The sequence below is a fragment of the Carassius gibelio genome, chromosome B11, assembly GCF_023724105.1.
Source record: "Carassius gibelio isolate Cgi1373 ecotype wild population from Czech Republic chromosome B11, carGib1.2-hapl.c, whole genome shotgun sequence".
Classification (NCBI taxonomy): domain Eukaryota; kingdom Metazoa; phylum Chordata; class Actinopteri; order Cypriniformes; family Cyprinidae; genus Carassius; species Carassius gibelio.
In genome coordinates this window covers 22,525,885-22,545,136 of record NC_068406.1, presented here as the reverse complement: position 1 = coordinate 22,545,136, position 19,252 = coordinate 22,525,885, and the positions used below count along the sequence as shown (strand labels likewise).

At 34.3% G+C, this 19,252-nt stretch overlaps 1 protein-coding gene across 4 annotated transcripts in view; it reads left to right on the top strand.

Moving 5' to 3' along the window:
- The window catches only part of LOC127967750 (cAMP-specific 3',5'-cyclic phosphodiesterase 4C), a 60,921-nt gene extending 42,731 nt beyond the window's left edge, over positions 1–18,190 (top strand). For all 4 annotated transcript variants that reach the window (XM_052568398.1, XM_052568399.1, XM_052568402.1 and 1 more), the window contains 14 exons: positions 5,701–5,877; positions 6,274–6,310; positions 6,820–6,890; positions 7,004–7,053; positions 7,201–7,313; positions 9,622–9,715; positions 9,886–10,055; positions 11,527–11,625; positions 11,872–12,036; positions 12,147–12,246; positions 12,667–12,821; positions 13,616–13,738; positions 13,890–14,072; positions 15,275–18,190. In XM_052568398.1, the coding sequence (XP_052424358.1) occupies positions 5,701–5,877; positions 6,274–6,310; positions 6,820–6,890; positions 7,004–7,053; positions 7,201–7,313; positions 9,622–9,715; positions 9,886–10,055; positions 11,527–11,625; positions 11,872–12,036; positions 12,147–12,246; positions 12,667–12,821; positions 13,616–13,738; positions 13,890–14,072; positions 15,275–15,679 (1,942 nt within the window). In that variant the 3' untranslated portion in view covers positions 15,680–18,190. The remainder of the gene's footprint in view (positions 1–5,700; positions 5,878–6,273; positions 6,311–6,819; positions 6,891–7,003; positions 7,054–7,200; positions 7,314–9,621; positions 9,716–9,885; positions 10,056–11,526; positions 11,626–11,871; positions 12,037–12,146; positions 12,247–12,666; positions 12,822–13,615; positions 13,739–13,889; positions 14,073–15,274) is intronic.
- The last annotated feature ends 1,062 nt before the right edge of the window (positions 18,191–19,252 follow it).

The window sequence follows — 19,252 nt, the reverse complement described above, 5'->3', positions numbered from 1 at the left end:
ATGTGTAATGAAGCCAGTCTGTTTTCGTTTGCTTGCTAAATAAATCTGCGAGTGTTATGTGAAAGTGAAATAATTTGGATAAAAAGTGAAAATTCTAAAATGACAATCATTGTGATTGTATTCGGCGAGCAAAATAATCACGATTAACAATCATTTAATTTTTTAAGTACGGTTTAATTTTAGATTAACTATTAAAACCAAGGTTTATATCGGTTTAGAACTAAATTCGTGTGAGAAATGACAATATGACAATTATGGGTGAAATTCTCCTTTAACTGCTTTTGTGGCCCAATTGAGACAACACATGACAAGTGGCTGCAGGTTTTATATTCATTTTGGGGTGATTATTACCTAATTTGAGCAGAAGGTTGCAGTGGTCATCCTTGGATTACTCATTTATTGGAACATTTAGATTTAAGCCACATCTGCACCTCTAATCGGGGTCCGTCCATCTCCCCAGATCTGCTCTAGGCCCATCATGCACTGGGTCTTTATGACTGGCCACTGTGCACTTTAATTGGCTTTGCTCAGTAAGCGATGTGTCCTGTCCTGTCACGATCGAAGCAATGTTCCAAATAAAGACCGATTCCTAATCAGAGACACTAGAGTCAGAGCTCTGGAATACAGCTGGTGTTCAGCTGAACGAGGGAGAAGAACTGTCCTTTATTACTGCAGACCTCTCATCCTGCTCTTCACACCAAGAGGTTATTGATCCCACCATCCCAGATCTCTCTCATAACATGAGCTCCTGGTGGGATTGGCGTCCTGTCTGTCTCCAGTGTTCAGTCACACATGAACAGGCAGAAACACAGTAATGACTTGAAAGTGTTTAAAATCATCAGCTGGAGATCATGTGTGGTTGGGTTCATTCTTTGTCACTACATTTTATAATGTGTAATGGAGTTTATAATGTAGTCGTGTCAGATTTGGGCAATATTCAGAAATTTAGAATCAACTTTGAAAATTTGTAAAATCATAATTTATGAAATTAGACATTTCTATAATGCCAATATTCAAAACAATATTTTCATGCAGACTCAAAATGTTCAGCACATAGTTTTTCGTACACACATATACACTAATGTAATACAGGCATGAAAAGTAATTAAAAAAATATTCTTAATTGATCTTTAATAATTATGGTTCTTATTGTCATTGTTGAAAACAATGAATTTTTCAGAATATTTTTTTAGAATTAACTTTTTATAAAAAAAATATATACTGTATATATATATATTCAATATATAATATTTTTATGCAGACCCACAAAATGTTAGGCACATAGTTGTATATAATTCAATTACTATATATGTATGTATATATATATATATATATATATATATATCACGTATCACGGACAGCGATACTGAACCGAGCTCTCTTCTGCTATGTTCTCCACGAAATCCCTCCTGCACCTGAACGAACAAATACAAATCGCAGTTTAAACAGACAAAAATATGTAAAAGAGCCCAATTCGGTACTCACGGTGTTCCGGTGTTCAGGGCTTGCGCAGAGAAAGGCGTCTCAAAACACTTGAACATCGAATTTGCTTATTTTTGAATTGTGCCAACTAATACAAACAAAATATGCCAAAATATCCACCTTGGAAATTATGCTTGAAAAAACTGTCAGTTATTTCTTAAGTGAAAGTAAACAGTTGAGGGAAAAATGTGATGTGTATTATATTGGATGTGTTCATCGTTTCTTAAAGGGACCCCGCCTAATTTAGCTGCTGGCTGCTGTAATGTTAATCCAAATGAAAATGAAAATCACTCACTGCTCTTGACTGCATTACTTTGTAGTTTTAACAGTCAAACCAAAAATTATTCAGACACCAGATATAATTTTTGATTTATATATATATATATATATATATATATATATATATATATATATAGCAAAACTGTAATAATGTGAGAAATGTTGAAGGTGTCTGAATAAATGTAGGTTTGATTGTATATTTAATTTTTACATTGAAGACTATCCAGTGCTATTTTACATTTAATTATTTGGTTTCAGTACCTTGACACCTACAAACTTGAAGAAAACTTAAACATTGTGTAACTAGCACAAATAAATAAAAAATAAACAAACATACAAATAAACAATTTCAAACAGGGCCCACTGGTACAACCTTCACCGGGTCCCCGCTGACCCCAGCTACGGCTTGCTCATGGCCTGTTTCACGCCTGTATTTTGGAAACAGGAGACGAGCCCCTTTTCTAATGCACCACCTAAACCCCTTCTCAAAGACTTACTGTTTGTCAATTTTCCTTCAGCAGAATTCGAATGAGCCATTTTAATCTAGATTAATTTCAAGATCACAGTGAGATTAATCTAGATTAAAAAAATGTATCTATGCCCACCACTAATATATATATATATATATATATATATATATATATATATATATATATATATATATATATATATATATATATATATATATATATCCAAAAAGTAATTTGTTTGAATTTCATTCAGTTTAAAATTCAAATTTAAACTACAACTCCACATTCTGCTTACTACCTTAAACTTTCCATATTCTGTTGAACTAAAATAGTTTCTCCCCTGCATTAAGATTCACATCTAATGGCATTAGCAATGTGTGTTGAATTATGAAACATGTAGTTCACTGGAATCACTTACACTGATGACGACTTGGATAACAGAATCATCTCTACATATTGCTTCGTTTACCTTACTTCCACGTACAATATTTGTACAAGCAGTTTGTTTTATACCTTGAGTAAACAGTGTGTACTAACATTTTACTTGTGACTGTGTACTAATCATTCTCACTAAGCTAATCTACCTCTTTACCCTGGATGATACTCATAATTTATTACCTGTGAATCTGTCTTTTCTTTAAAACCAAAATAAATAATACAAAAAATTTCAAAGTGCACCATTTTGCAAAAATGAAGATTCTATTTTAGAACTATGGCAGTTTATATTATAATTTGTATGTAATATTTTTGAATGTATAGTATGAATATTCAATTGTGGTGAAAATAATGTTACAATGAAAAAAATCTATAATACTTTTAAAAAGAGGATTTATTTTCTTTTTGCAAAGTGCAGTTTCTTATTTTTTCTGTGAAGCATGTCTGATCCTGAAGCTATCTGACGTGTGTTTCTGTGGTATTCTACAAATCTGTCAGCTTTATCATGCTGCAACTTGTCTGTTGGCAAAGAGCAATTATGTGTGTGTGTGTGTGTGTGTGTGTGTGTGTGTGTGTGTGGTCAGAATATGAGAGAAAGAGAAAGGACTGGATGTGTTTAGAGTAAAAACACAATATGCACGTTATATTTTAGTCTTTGGATTTCAATAATTAAAGGTCTTTTAAAAAAATATCAAATGAAACTGGTTAATCAGATGTAAGAAATACATCTTTTTATTCTTCAGGAAATATTTATATGGTAAGGTTGTCACTGGATTTGCGTCCAGGCCTTTTCCTAAAAGTCTTGAGAGTTAGGATGGCGGTCTGCTTGCGAACGCGACCGAGATCTGCTGAAAAGCACGTACTGTGGTAAGTTCACTGTTGACATTTGCCACATTATACAAACTCCAGCATTTTGTCAGACTGCTCTTCAGAACGTGTATTTTGTACTTTGCTCTTCCCTCTCTGTGGAAATATATGGATTTTGATACACAATACTGAATTCTGATAAAGATAAAGGTCGTGTAGGCTGTAATTGTACCATATTCTGACATTGTTCTCTGTACTTTATGCATTATTATAAATCGTATTTCCCCAAAACCACATAAATAATTCATTTGCTTGTCATGATACTGGCTGTTTGTCTGATAACATATGCATGTTGACGAGATTTTTGATATATGTACATATGTGCTTTAGTCTGGAAAACAGAGCATTGACTACAAGTCTGAAACATTTCCTTTGATTATTAGCTATAAACAAACATTTAAGGTATAATTATTAGATGTTTATACACAATAATAAATACTATATTATTTCCAACATTTTGAATTTCTCTTGTGCTCAGAGTTTACCAGGATTTGCACAGTTCTACTGAGCAATGGGTCTAATGAGTTTAATGTAATCATCATAAAATAGTTAAATTATGGCTGAAGCACATGTACCATAAAATGCACATGATGACTTCAAAAAACAAAAAATATGCAGAATCCAGAATCAGCTCTAATAGATTAACACAGAGTTTGCATCTGATTCAGAGTTTGCATCAGAGAGAGAGAGAGAGAGAGTGTGTGTGTGTGTGTGTGTGTGTGTGTGTGTGACTTTATGACTGCTTCATTTTTTCATCTGGGTTCCCATCTCTAAAGTGCCAAGGTCAGGCTTTGGGACCCACCAGGACAAAAAACTTTAAAGAAAGAATGGGGTCGTGTTTGGCCTTTATAGTCAAAGAAGCTACCTGTTGTTTCAGGGACGGTGTTTTTAATGATAACATCTGTGTCTCAGTGCCAGTTCAGCACTGCTCATAAATGCCTTTGTGAAGACCAGCTGCTTAGAGTCCATCCAAAACATCAGGACGAAGGTTTACTTCAGATTTAAAAAAAAGAGATAAAATCAAATGTTTTTCCTAAAATAATATTCAAACTTAACTTCAAATCTTTTGAAGAAAAATGTGTAATTCTGAACAAAAGACATGAACAAAACTAAAAAAGAGAAAGACAAAATCACACGAACAGTGTATGAGATACGGTAATTCATCAATACTGATGCACATGCTAATATGGATTCAGGATTATTACAAGTCATTTAGCTTTTTCCCATCCCAGTCACGTTATGATTTTTGAATGCAGAGAAGCAACATTTTACCTGAGAAACTAAAAATAGACCCTCAGTCACCACTGATATAAATAAACCAAAAGCAGTCCTGGCTCACTTTCTCATCAAGTCAGTCCGAATGAGACTACAGACAGTCCTACAAATGAAGCCCTGTTTATTTTCTTTCTGTGTTAACTATTTGAAGCGGTCTTCATTTACTGGCAATCATGAATGAAACTATGGCTGCACGATAAGTAATTTTATTATCACGATGATGATTTCTGCTCCACTTGATTTATTATGCATTATCGTGTGCAATATTCGCCCGCTGGTTATTTATGTTGAAAAAGTTTACATTATCTTGCATTAGTAACAAGCTTTTTGTGGTTGCCAGATATATGCATTTAAATCCCCCAATTTTCTGGTTTACTTCATCATCCCAAGATGGCAACCACACACATCTACGTTACAGAAAAAGCAATAATGAGCTGAAATCACAGACAAAAATAGAAGTTTACTTGAGCGATTTCTGTTGAGATATTCTGTTCAAATAAGGGTAATACAGCCAATCTGTTGTCTTTCATGAGGTCGTCTACACTCTTTGTACAATCTTTGAGGAAACCATGAGTTGTGAAAATTCAGTAATTCAGATGACATGTGAAAAAGAATTTAAAAGGACAATAATCGTGATTAATACTTTTAGTTTTTTTTTTTTTTTTTTTTTTTTTGGAGTAAAATAATCGTGATTACCATTTAGCCATTATTGTGAGATCCTGTATTCTTTCAGAATATATTAAAAATAAACATCATTCTGTCCTTTTCTCTTGGCAGAATGGCTGTTGCCATTTTCAGTATTGCTTTAATCAAATGTCTGGTGTTTTCTTCTTTTTGGCTGTCAAAACGTTCCCTCATATTATTAACTTCCTGTCACCTCTGTCTGTTGCAGTTTCGATGTGGAAAATGGGTTGTCAATCGGGCGCAGTCCATTGGACCCCAGTCCGAGCTCAGGACTGGTTCTCCAGGCCAACAGCCAGAGGCGAGAGTCTTTCCTTTACCGCTCAGACTCGGATTTCGACCTCTCGCCCAAGACGATGTCCAGAAACTCCTCGGCGGCCAGCGAGCTGTGAGTTTTCAACATGCACTAAAGCAAAATACGTCATAGTACTTTATCACTGGACTGACTCAATGGATTTTCCGGTTTCCCTCTTAATTATTATTTCCATATTTCAGCATGTAGCTTTTGAGAGAAGTACATAAATTTATATGTTTATGATAACTAAAGCGTCACATTTAAATTAATCAATCATTAACTGAAGAAAATGATTTAGTCTGTGACTGTAGGAAAAGGGGTTAAAAGTAAGAGGGACTTGGCAACCACAGTGAAAAGTTGTTTGAGAAATATTGCATATGTACCAGTCAATCATTTACAATTAAAAAATGAAATTTCTTTATGAAAATAAATCCAATATTGCTGTCTTGCTAAGTAACTTGATCATGATTGTTGACTTCTCTTTTGCAGTCATGGAGAGGACATGATAGTAACGCCATTTGCTCAGGTCAGTTAGTTATTAATTCGGTAATCTTAAATATTACCCCTTAAATGAATGATGTCATTATTGTGTTAAATGAGCAAATCACTGAATAGACATCTACACTGCTATTAGAATTGCATAGATAATGCTATTAGGTTAATGGGTTTTAATAAATAAATATTGACATATGAAATATTGAATTTGTTCAAACTGCTGATTGATTCAGAAACAAAGCAAGTGAGTGTCTTTATGAATAATATATTGATTTATTGAATCAATCAAAAATGTGGATTCATAGAGAAAAAAACACAGCTGTGTTGCTTGAAAAGCATATATATATATATGTAAAAGCTTTTATATTGCACTTTCAAAGAGTTCATATAATTGTGCAAGGTACTGTGCACACTGAATTATAATAATTTCTGTGTAAGAAAGTGTTCTGTAGTTCTGTGGCCATTGTATTGTGTAGAGACTTGAATGTGTAATATGTTTGTTTGCCTGTGTGTGTGTGTGTGTGTGTGTGTATACTGTAGGTTCTTGCCAGTCTGCGAACAGTGAGGGGTAACGTTGCAGCTTTAACCCACTCGCAAGACAGAAGCAACAAGTGAGTATGTAGCCGAAACACCTTCAGACAGGCAGTGAATGGAAGGATTAATAAGAGGAAGATTTATAACAGTTGTCATATGAAGTCTCTTTAATCTTTTTCCTTCATAATAGGAGACTGTCAGGCGCTAACCCTCAGTCTGCCTGTAAAACAAGCCTGTCCGGTGAGTGTAAAAACATGAGCTGGTCTAGTCAAAGATGAGGACTTTTCCTTACTGTAGACCTCGATTATAGATGTAAATGTTTGAACATCCGCATACTTATCATTAACGTATTATCAATGTTCTGACATCTGAGGTTGTTTGTTTCAGATGAGGCATATCAGAAACTTGCTGTCGAGACCCTTGAAGAGCTGGATTGGTGTTTGGACCAGCTGGAGACCCTGCAAACACGCCACTCTGTCAGCGAAATGGCCTCCAATAAGGTATTTAAAGCAATATTTCAGTCAAAAGTGACATTTTGAATCATTTGAACTCACAAGAAAATGAGATGATGTATCAGCTGTTTTTATCCATGCAGTGAAAATATATTGATAATGTTGAAAAGCAATATAAACTGGCCTTACAGTACAGCCTTTTCACTATGTTATTACACTTCTCTTGCTCACAAGTCAAACATGCCGTCTGTGGAGCAGATTTTGTGTCATTATGTGAAGTCTGTAGCTCATAGTTCAACTTTTCATTGGCTCATTTAAAAGCTATCTGTTAATTATAACTATTAAAAATTATTTTATTTCATTGAAATAGAGATGAAATAAAATAAAATAAAATAAAAATGTAAAATGAAAAACTAGAAATGTTGCATTGGCAGCAAACTGAAACAAGATACAGTAGGTCAAAGTAATAAAATTACTAAAACAAAAATAAACAGAAATATTTAAAAAACAATAATAGAAATTCAAATTACTAAATTAACTAAAATTAGATTATTAATAAAATGTTAATATTATATATATTAGTAAAATATATATATATATATATATATATATATATATATATATATATATATATATATATATATATATATATATACATATATATACATATATATATATATATATATATTTTACTAATATATATATATATATAACATTAATATTAATAAATACCCTATTAATATTAATTAATATGAATACCCTATTAATATGAACTATTTCTACAATACTTCTATTAATAAATATACTTTAATAGATTAAATTGCCTGTTAATATGTTTTTTGGGTACAGGAAGGTAGTACATTTTGATTGTAAGGTCTTTATGTTAATAATAACATGTCAGTAACTTATAACTCAGTCTCTGAATTGAGTTCCTGTTTGATGTTATATATATAGCAACAATGCAAAACAATGCCAGCATATTTCAGTACAATGCTAAAGAGAAACTTGTATGTAATCAATGTTGGCAGAGTGGTTTCAGCTATTGCAGTGCATGAGGCACACTGTTGTACAGTATGTTTACTACTAGTCAAAAGTGTGGTGTTTCAATGCAGTGCTCCATATTCATTTTCATTTATGTGTTAATCAGGGCTGAAAGTTATTTTGCTGATGCATGATTACATAACCCCGACATACACTGTGTCTGAATAAGTGTTTCCTCAGACAGCTTTTGGTATGGACTCAGCTACCATAGTAACTGGGTAAAAGTGTGATGAAAGGGAATATTGTGCTGCAGGGCTGATCACTGGCAGTGTGATACACACTCGTTTTCTTCATCTGCTGTTCACACTTCTATTCATTGTATCAGTTGCTGTTGTTATTATTGTACTGAAATCAGTCCCATAAGCACAATAAATGGAGTATAATAGACTGCATTAGTGTCCGCCTACTCTCTCTGGTTTCGGAAAGTATTTCTCCCCATAGGGATTTAAGCCATGAAGCCATGAACCAAACTAACCAGCTCTGAGGAAAATCACAATCTTGCAAACTATGATTTTAAGCACAAAAAGTATACAAAGATTAGGCAAGAATACAATGGTACGAGACTTTGTACTTAACAGGTTTAGTGAGGAAAAGAAATACAATCCCATGAAGCATTGCAAATGACACTGAGCAAAGTAAAAATGACAGAGTAATTTTAAACTATACATTCATCTATGGTTGTATTTATAGAAATGATAAATGTATGCTCATTGCATAAAATCATGTTTCTACAAATATTAAGGTATTTTGAGAGTGTAGGGAGACTTGATAACGCCATTCCCAGTGTTTCATGGGTCTTGGTAGATCTCCCCTTATGTGGAGCCCACCCCAGTACCTTCCTTATGTAGTACTTCCTCTGTAAGTCCATTGGTCGTTCTTTCCTCCACATTGGGTTGGATTTGATCTCTGTAGGGCCTTTTTCCCCTAGGGGGAATAGTAACTGTCCCAACTTTACTACAAAGACTTTTCAGATGTTATATTACGGTGAGTATTACTATGGGAAAAGGCTCCAGCTAAGGGGACCTCTGCCTCTTGGCGGCTCTCCCTGATGTTGAGGAGTGAGATCTTGAGTCTTGGGCATTGGAAGGTTACGAGGAGGAAAGGTGCATTTGGTTGTGGCTCATACAGTCGATTTACAACCTTTTAGTTTACAACGATTTACAAAGTTTTATCAGTTGTTGTTAAAAATAAATTTCCTTATGGAGGTTTTATCTGAAGAGAAAATAGAATATAGTGAGTGTGAATATATATAAATATAATTGAAAATATAATGTTTCTAATGTTTTATTCATTTTATTTGTTGTATTTTTTTTAGTTTAAAAGAATGCTCAACAGGGAACTAACCCAGCTGTCAGAGACCAGCCGGTCAGGAAACCAAGTGTCGGAGTTCATAGCAAGCACAATTTTACGTGAGTGACTTTGTCATTTAAATTTAATTACATTAAATTGGATTTGGATATGGTGTGTTCAGTATTATTTCAGAGGAATATATAGTATTTTTCTTCTATTTTCCCAAATTCTGTCTTTCCTTTCTGAATTTAGCTCAGGGCTTTTCTCGTATTCTGTGTTTGTGTTGCAGAAAAACAGCATGATGTGGAGATTTTGTCAGCAGCATGTAAGGAGGAGAAAAAACGCCGCCCGATGTCTCAGATAAGTGGAGTGAGGAAACTGATCCCCAGTCCGAGTCTCCCTCCAACATGCATCCCTCGGTTTGGAGTCAACACACAACACGAGAGCCGCCTGGCCGAGGTGTCCCTTTATTTCACTATGTGTCAGTTCTACTGTAGATAAGAATTACAAAAAATAAACTAAGAACTGCTATTGCCTTTTACCAAATCACAATTTTTTGATTTCAATGTAAAAAAAAAAAAAAAAAAAAAAAACAGAACAGAACTGCAAGAACTAAATTCAGAATTTAGAGGGGAAACATCAGAATTGTGAGGAAAGGAGTCAGAATTTTGTGCTTATATCTCACAGTTCTGACTTTTTTTCTAAGAACTGCAAGAAATAAAGTCTGTTTTTTTTTTATTCTGTAGCAGAAACATACTCACCCTTTTTGACTCTTAAAGGGGGGGGGGGGGGGTGAAATGCTATTTCATGCATACTGAGTTTTTTACACTGTTAAAGAGTTGGATTCCCATGCTAAACATGGACAAAGTTTCAAAAATTAAGTTGTACGTTTGAAGTAGTATTTCTGTTCCCAAAATACTCCTTCCGGTTTGTCACAAGTTTCGGAAAGTTTTTTTCGAGTATGGCTCTGTGTGACGTCAGATGGAGCGGAATTTCCTTATATGGGTCCTAAGGGCACTTCTGCTGGATTTGCACATCGTTTATTTCTTAAAGATAATGCAGTCCCAACGAAAAAGGGTCACGATCGTGTGTTGGAACCGCAGGCGCTGAGTAAAACTGCTTCAAATGTCTCTGCATCCTTGTTAGTGCGTCCCCTCCCATGCCGGAGACCCGGGTTCGAGCCCCGCTCGGAGCGAGTCGTTGTAATAATGTCAAAGCTTCCAAACGCTCTCAACGCAAAAGCCTACTGGCGCTCGTGATTCTTTAGCTCCGCCCACACTTCACGCCTCCAGCCGGTCGTGTTTTTCCGGGAAAAATCGGTACAGACTATCTTTCTCTTATGAATATAATAAAACTAAAGACTTTTTGGAGTTATGAAGGATGCAGTACTACTCTATAGGTACTCAAGATTAACAGGATATTGAGTGAAAACGAGCATTTCACCCCCCCTTTAATTGTCCACAGCAAGATAAACATATATTAATATACGTATTGTATCTATGTATTCTTTTATTTTATTTTTACTCAAAATTTCTACCTGATAAAATAATATTGAGCTCATAAGTCTCATAAATATTATGGAAATCCATATTTCGTTTAATAGATTTAATACTGGTTTGTTGAGTAAACAAGGAAATAATTATCACTGAAAAATAAAAATGAAATAAATAATCTTGTATTATATGTATGTATTATATACTATATGTATATATATATATATATATATATATATATATATATATATATATATATATATATATGAAAATTTTTTATATATGAAATATTTTGATACAATATTTGTGATATCTTTCTTAAATTACATCAGATTCAGAGATTCATAGTGCTATATTATTATTGTTGTTGTTATATGTTATGTATATTATTATTAGTACTCTTCAATGTAGTAAAATGACTATCTTTTTCACTCTAGGAGCTTGACGACATCAATCGATGGGGAATAGATATTTTTAAGATAGCAGAGTATTCTGGGAATCGGCCACTGACAGTCATAATGTACACCATTTTTCAGGTAAGATTTTTGTCTAGAAATATCTCTCGACATAAATGTTTGCACTGCTTTGTTATTGTATTTCACACTCTTTATAAATACCCTTGAATAAAACATAAAAGATACGTAGCAGAACTGCCAGAAGAAAAAGCTCATAATTTCATAAAAAACTGAAAATAGCTTACTTATTTATTTTTACGCTGACTTCAACTGCAGATTTACCTGATATTTGATTACTACATGTTTTGTATACTTTATTATTGTCAGGAACGAGATTTGCTCAAGACCTTTAAGATCCCATCAGACACCTTCTTAACTTTCCTCATGACTTTGGAGGATCACTACCACGCGGACGTGGCCTACCATAACAATATCCACGCAGCAGATGTTGTGCAGTCCACACACGTTCTTCTCTCCACTCCTGCCCTTGAGGTCTGCATGGTTTTTCACAAACACACACATAGTGCTCATGGGAAGTGACCTATAAACAAACCAGCATATATTTGTTTGTTTGTTTTGTTTTGTTTTGTTATGACTTTCAGGATGTGTTCACAGACCTTGAGATCATGGCTGCTCTGTTTGCGAGTGCTATTCATGATGTTGACCATCCAGGATTGTCTAACCAGTTCCTCATTAACACAAGTATGACTCTTTACTGACAAACCATTAAAATAACTCCCAAATCCATTCACTTAGGCTCTGTCCCCAACACGAACAGTTCTTTAAAACTAGTGATAAACCAAAATGAAAATTCTGGAAACACAAGTGAAGCAAATCTTATGTAGGCACGCTACAGATAATGTTTAGTTAAGACTTAAGAGTCCATATTAGTATCGATTCAAAACATCCATATTGTTAATCCAGCACTAGCTGTCGTTTTACCACAGTGTTTAAATTAACTAGACACTGACAATGTCAAAACACACCATCAGAGAAATGCTAATTAAACATCACTGATTCAGTCAATAATTTTGGTCCTCCAGAATTGTTAAAAACTCCCTGTTGTCAGTACTAAAAAACCAGCGGGACCTTAGCAGGTTGTTTTTCTCTTCACTCTTTCAGACTCTGAGCTCGCTCTCATGTACAATGACGCCTCAGTGTTGGAGAACCATCACTTGGCTGTGGGCTTCAAGCTTCTCCAGGAGGACCACTGTGATATCTTCTGCAATCTCAGCAAGAAACAGCGACAGTCCCTACGACAGATGACCATAGACATGGTGAAGCTTTGACACGTTTATTACAGAGCTCTCTGAAATACTTGATTCTGATTGGTCAGCCGCAACATTCCAGGGTCTGCTATTCGCCAACAGCTTGGAGTGTTGTGGCTGGCCAGGAAAGACATGCTCATCGGGTATTTTCGACAGTTTTTCCACATCATATCACATCTCATCTCATATCACTCTTATCGCTGCACCCTTTTTTGTTTCATTTAAACCCGACTGCCCTCATCTTGTGGCTCAGTTATCGATTGTTTTTACTGTAGAACGAAACCAGAGGACTTCTGTATTAATAGTAGGCCTGTATTGAAGTGTTCATCTTGTTGCCAAAAACTATTTTTTTTAGCATTAAATAGCATTTTTAATATAGTTTTGTAGGCTACACTGTAATGGATTTAAGATAATAAAAGGGTTGAAAACTCATACAGTTTTTGGAATAACTATAGGGTGAGTAATTGATGGCAGAATTAAAGTTTTATGGTATTCGGTGCCTTTAAGGAAAGGGTAAAACAGTTAATGGTCTATTTTACAATCATAACCAGATGTCTGGTAGTAATGATGATGTATGAGTGAATGACTGTTTCTGAATGATTCATTGAGTTCATGAGTGATCTGTGATTCATTTGTGAATCAGACTACTGTGGTGTGTCTTTGTTGATTTATTTCTAAAGACTGAATGACATGTAGAAAAAAAACACAAAGTTTTAACCCTGAGTGAAACATGAAAATGAAATGTGACATTTTAAAAACAGTTTTTAATGCTTCTAATATCAGGTTTCCTGTCGTCTCTCTAGGTATTAGCCACTGATATGTCCAAACACATGAATTTCCTGGCTGACCTGAAGACAATGGTGGAAACGAAGAAAGTGACCAGTCTGGGAGTCTTGCTGCTGGACAACTACTCCGACCGAATACAGGTACTGGAGTCTCACTCACGCACATACACTACAGTTCCTTACTAAACTACTCTATTTAGGTCTAGTTTTGGATGGCTAGTCAACTATTTATTGGCTTTTCAGCTCTATTTGAACAGCTAAATGGTAAAAAAATCTTTCTTTTCTTGGAAAGGTGCTTCAGAATATGGTTCACTGCGCAGACCTCAGCAACCCCACGAAACCCCTGGAGCTCTACAGACAGTGGACAGACCGCATCATGGTGGAGCTCTTCAGACAGGGGGACCGTGAGCGGGACAAGGGCATAGAAATCAGCCCCATGTGTGACAAACACACAGCTTCTGTGGAAAAGTCTCAGGTGTGATAATGTCTATTTTAGGGGGTTTGCAAGCTGGGGTTTGGGAAGGTCACAAGGGGGTGTCGGAATGGGTCTGCTAAAACTTAAGAGAGAAAATTTAGAAGATTACAATACTTTTTTAAGGCTGTGTACTTATGATATTATTAAAATATGTTTCAATAAATAAGTAAATATAGATATACGTTTTCTGATAACTCTTCATTATTTGAGAAATTACAAAAACCAAGTCTTTATAATATAACATTTAATATTTTCTCACACTGTATAAATGGGTTTTTAACTGTGAGAAAAAAATCATTTAGTTTTAATAAATAAATTAATAAACAGTAGAATATGCATGTAAATAAAAAATGTTGACATACTGTTTTTCTTGCAAAAAAGTAGCTTAATGTTTTTTTTCTCACACTGTACGAATGTCATTACATGAAAAAATATAGCTGTATAAAATTGAGAGAGACAAATGTGAAATATTACAATTTCTTTTTTTCTTTTTTTACAATTGTCAGTATTGATATGTACATTAAGGATGTTTCATATAATGACTCAACATTCACTAAATGTCATGAAATAATGGAATTAATAGTAATCTATTCTGTTATTATCAGTAGATTCATTTAGAAGAAAATTTTGAATTTATTTTTGTTAATAAATAAATAAACAGTAGACTTTAGACGTCAATAAAACAGAATCTATTTTAATAATTAGCAAATTGACAGTATAAAATCCAGTTATTAAAAAAAATCTATACCGTATTACTAAATATTTTTCTTAGTTGTTTATAGATTAAAAATATCTAGCTGTAAACAGAGAAAAATAAAGGAAAATGTTAAAAAAAAAAAAAAAAAAAACTATTTAATTCAGGACTGCCTAAGATAATATTGGCATTTAAGATTAATAAGAAGATTAATAAAAGATTAATAAAATACGTTATGATATAGAAACAGAACAGATTTTTTAAATGTGAGCCAAAATCATCACAATTAAAAAAAACAAATACTTAAACTACAGTCTGTGTGCATTGAATTTGTTTAATACACGAGTTTCACAGTCTGACTTGAATAACTGAAATAAATTAGCTTTTCTCGTTTTTTGAGATGCACCTGTATATGGTGAGTTTTTAATTGTTAAAAAATCAGCATTTAGCTGCCTGTCCTTTGCTATGCTGTACTAATGAAGACTGTGTTTAATCATCGTCTCTTAAGGTGGGATTCATCGATTACATCGTCCATCCTCTATGGGAGACATGGGGTGATCTGGTCCATCCCGATGCTCAGGACATTCTAGATACATTGGAGGACAATCGCGAATGGTACCAGAGCATGATCCCTCGCAGCCCATCGCCCACCCCTGAAGAGCAGGACTCACGGGCCACGCTGGGCATCGCAGGCTCGGCCGGGGAAAAGTTCCAGTTTGAGCTGACTCTTGAGGAAGAGGACGGAGAGCTAGAGGCTGAAGAAGAGCACATAGATAAAGACCAATCAAGGACTATGATGGACCCCAGGCATGTGCAGACGTCCCCTCGCGGAGTCGCTCCTGTTTTAGACAGCAGCGAAAGAGAACTGGACCAAGAAATGACCAGCGTATCCATCATGCAGCTGGAAACCTAACAAGGCCCAGTACTAACAGTGATGTTTCACTCGAGTTTCTTAAATGCACTTAGAAATATTTTGGGGTTGAGTAGAACAACCATACACTAAAAACTAAAAAGACATTGGTTTACCTGACCAAACAGGCCTGTATTTTAAAGCTATATTGTGTCCCAGACACAAACTTTTGTATAAGGACTGAGGCCAAAGGTGTAGATGAATGTTTTCGTGGTCTCATGTGAGAGTCGCATAGAGGAACATGAGTCTTCCCTTGAGAGACTACTGCAGAGGAAAGCTGATTTACTCATTATGTGAACTTTTTCACTCGACTCTAGGATATTTATTATCTTGAACCTTTTTAATCATGGATAACTTAATGCTTTTGCTTTCTTTGCCACTGAGAAATAACTTAGTCGAATGAAACGGTACAGTTGCTAGAAATATTAAGGCAAGACACCACAAGTGAATGGAGCGAAACATATTATCTAATAGATCACCATACTTCTCCAGCGGATTAACCACAGTACATTAGTAACAATAATAATAATTTTGTATTACAAGTTTTACATTTTATGTTTAAATATGTAAATGAAGCATTTTATAATTAAATTATGCACTAATTTGCTTACGTTTCCAGAACAGAAATCCGAACATTGATTCTTAATTTGTTGTAAAACATTTCTCTGTAAAGACTTATTACAACAGTTTTTACAGAGGGGATTTTGGATTTCTCTTTTCATCACTCCACAAATCAGAAAGTTCTGTCAACAAACAGAAAAAAACTGTATAAATAAATAAATAAGCCGATTACACACTGTAAAGCTTAGTGTATATAAGTGATACTAAAGTAAACATTTCTGACTCCGTGTTTAAAACACTCTTTAAAATATATCTTTAGTCATTTAAATCTACATGCATAAAAATATTTCAAATTTAATGAACACTTAAATCTGTATTTTGAATGTTTTCTTTCCACTAGTATGAAAACAAATGCATGTTATATGGAAGCAAATTGTAAAAAAAATTAGCCTGTAGTGTCTTGCCTTAACAGGTAAGCGACAGGATTGTTATTGTTAACAACCTCAGGATAATGTTGATTTCTTTTTAATGTAGCAAGACTCCAAAGTGCAGTCACTAAACTATCTGTTTATAATCTTGTTTTGAACCTAATGTAATCTAAAAGACAGAACATTAGGCTCATCAGACGACCGTACGGAGAATCCCTTTACAAGCGTCTTTGTACTGAAATACCTTTATACCTCTTGACCCATTAGCACTATGTGGACATGATGATCATACTGATAGAAACAGGGTTGATATTTAAACTGATTTATGAATAAACTCGAATGATGAGAAATGCAAACCCCCTAAACTCGACACTCGTGTGTGAATCAGTGCTTTATATTCGTGCCCATGATTGTAAAATTGGGGATCGCCTGCATTGAGTGCTATCAAGAGCTGAAGTGCATCCCAAATCTTCCCCAGTTTGATTGTTTGGTGGATTTAAACAGGAAGTTCTGGTCTAGTTCAGCACAAACAAGCCTTACTCTGAGCCGGATACATGTCCTCCTCACATAAAGGGATGTGGTTTACTGATCCCTATAAGATCCTGCTCTCATATTCTCATCATCTTCAGAGATTTCTTCCTCAATATATTCCATAAAAATGAACTGATTTATATACAGTCCGATGCATGCTTTACATAGGAGATATTACATAGGAGGATTATGTAATATCTCCTATTGAATATAACATTATAAACTGGGGTCAGAGAAAATTTTCAGAAATTGACCAAATTTAAATTGACTATAATAAATTCTTCTAATGATATGAAATCATGAGATTAATCACAATTATTGTTTGGGTAGTGCATATGTAATAATTTTGCAATATATAAAGAATATTTTATTTATTGGGGTTTGAATACTTCTTTTTCTGGCCAATCACAGATGGGGATGTGTTTGGGAGACCCGTTGGCAAATATTTCTTTTCATATGCAGTAGCACAGAAATGAGACACTTGGAATCCGAACAAGGAACCGTGATCACTTTATAATGAAAAATATTCCCAATTTAAGAGTAGCCAGCAGTGCTGAAGAGAACCTGTGGCCAGATGGATGCTATAAGTGCCATTTCGTCCAGTAGCCTTGCTCACACTCGATCTCAGAGATCAGAAAAGCCAGTGTAGAGCCTTAAAACACATCCCTTTAGCTTCAGTGCCATTAAAGCAGTGACTGTGAAACATTCATACATTCATTTTCGTGTCTGAATTGAATTTTGCTGTATGATATTAAAAGAACTATGTCTTCTTCTCTGTACTAGTGTTTAGTAAATGTATTTGTGTCCTCTGTATGTTATATTACTGATATTGTTAAAGATATTTGTTCAGTTTGTTTACAGGTCGTGGTCACATTATGTTTCAGATAGAGTCGGTTTATCACAGTGTTTCTTGTTCTCCACTGTCAGAACCAAAAATACTCAATTTTTATTTCAGACTGTTCTGAATTGCCAATAAAAATAATTAAATAAATAATATGGGGTTTTAAGCAATCATTCATAAATTAATCATTCATAAAGATAGGTATAAAAGCTTTGATTATGCTAATGCTTACCACATCTCTCCAGTTATTACAGGCGTATTTTGTGGTAAGAGGATTCTCATTCTAGAAACCGCGTTTGACTGGTACATAAAAATTGTATGTGTCCCGTGATGAGTAGCTATTTTTGGTCCATTCTCTGGAAAATAAATATGTAGGCCTAGGTAATTTAAAATGCATATCAATTAGTTTAGTTTTGTCGAACTTCAACGTCACACTAATATAGAACCTACAAACTAACAGGTATGAAATAAACGCCACAATACAATAATTTTTAATTTAAGGGTGATTAAATTATCGTAATTTGCGTTAATATTAATTTAAACGCTAGATGGCGCTAGAAGCGCACTGATGCAATTTCTAAGCATTCATGCAACCTTGTTGCATAGTTTTTCACTGAATAATTTACTTTGTTGCAGTACAATAATAATACACTTTATTAACTTACATATAATAAAATATGTAATATAATAGTAAATACAATTTCGAGGGTATATAAGCTTTTGTCAAGAAATTAAATTACTGCATTGTACAATTTTTTAGGCAACTAAGGAGGAAAATTCACCATAAAATACAATAGTTAGCACAGTTAGTAGCTACAGCAAAAAATAAAATAAATAAATAAAATACAAATAAAAACCGCTAACAGCCTACACCTATTATCAAAAATATTTATTTGGGTATTTTTTTCTTTATGACTTTACATTAATGACAATAATAACTATACTTCATTTGCGCTAACCATTGATGTCATGGTGATCTGTTATAAGAAACATGACCAACAAAAAAAAGTCAAACATTGTTTACATATCAGTGTGGCGAAAAGGACACTGACCTGCGCCGTTAATGTAAACATATCCTTGTTTTAGTTGCTCATTTTCTGCGACCATTTTGATTAATTATGGAGAGACCGAAGCCACGCTCCTAAATAATGAATGAGTATTTAATATTGTACGTCCTCTGGGAGGGACTGCATTGTTAGCGTTAGTTCTCCGAGC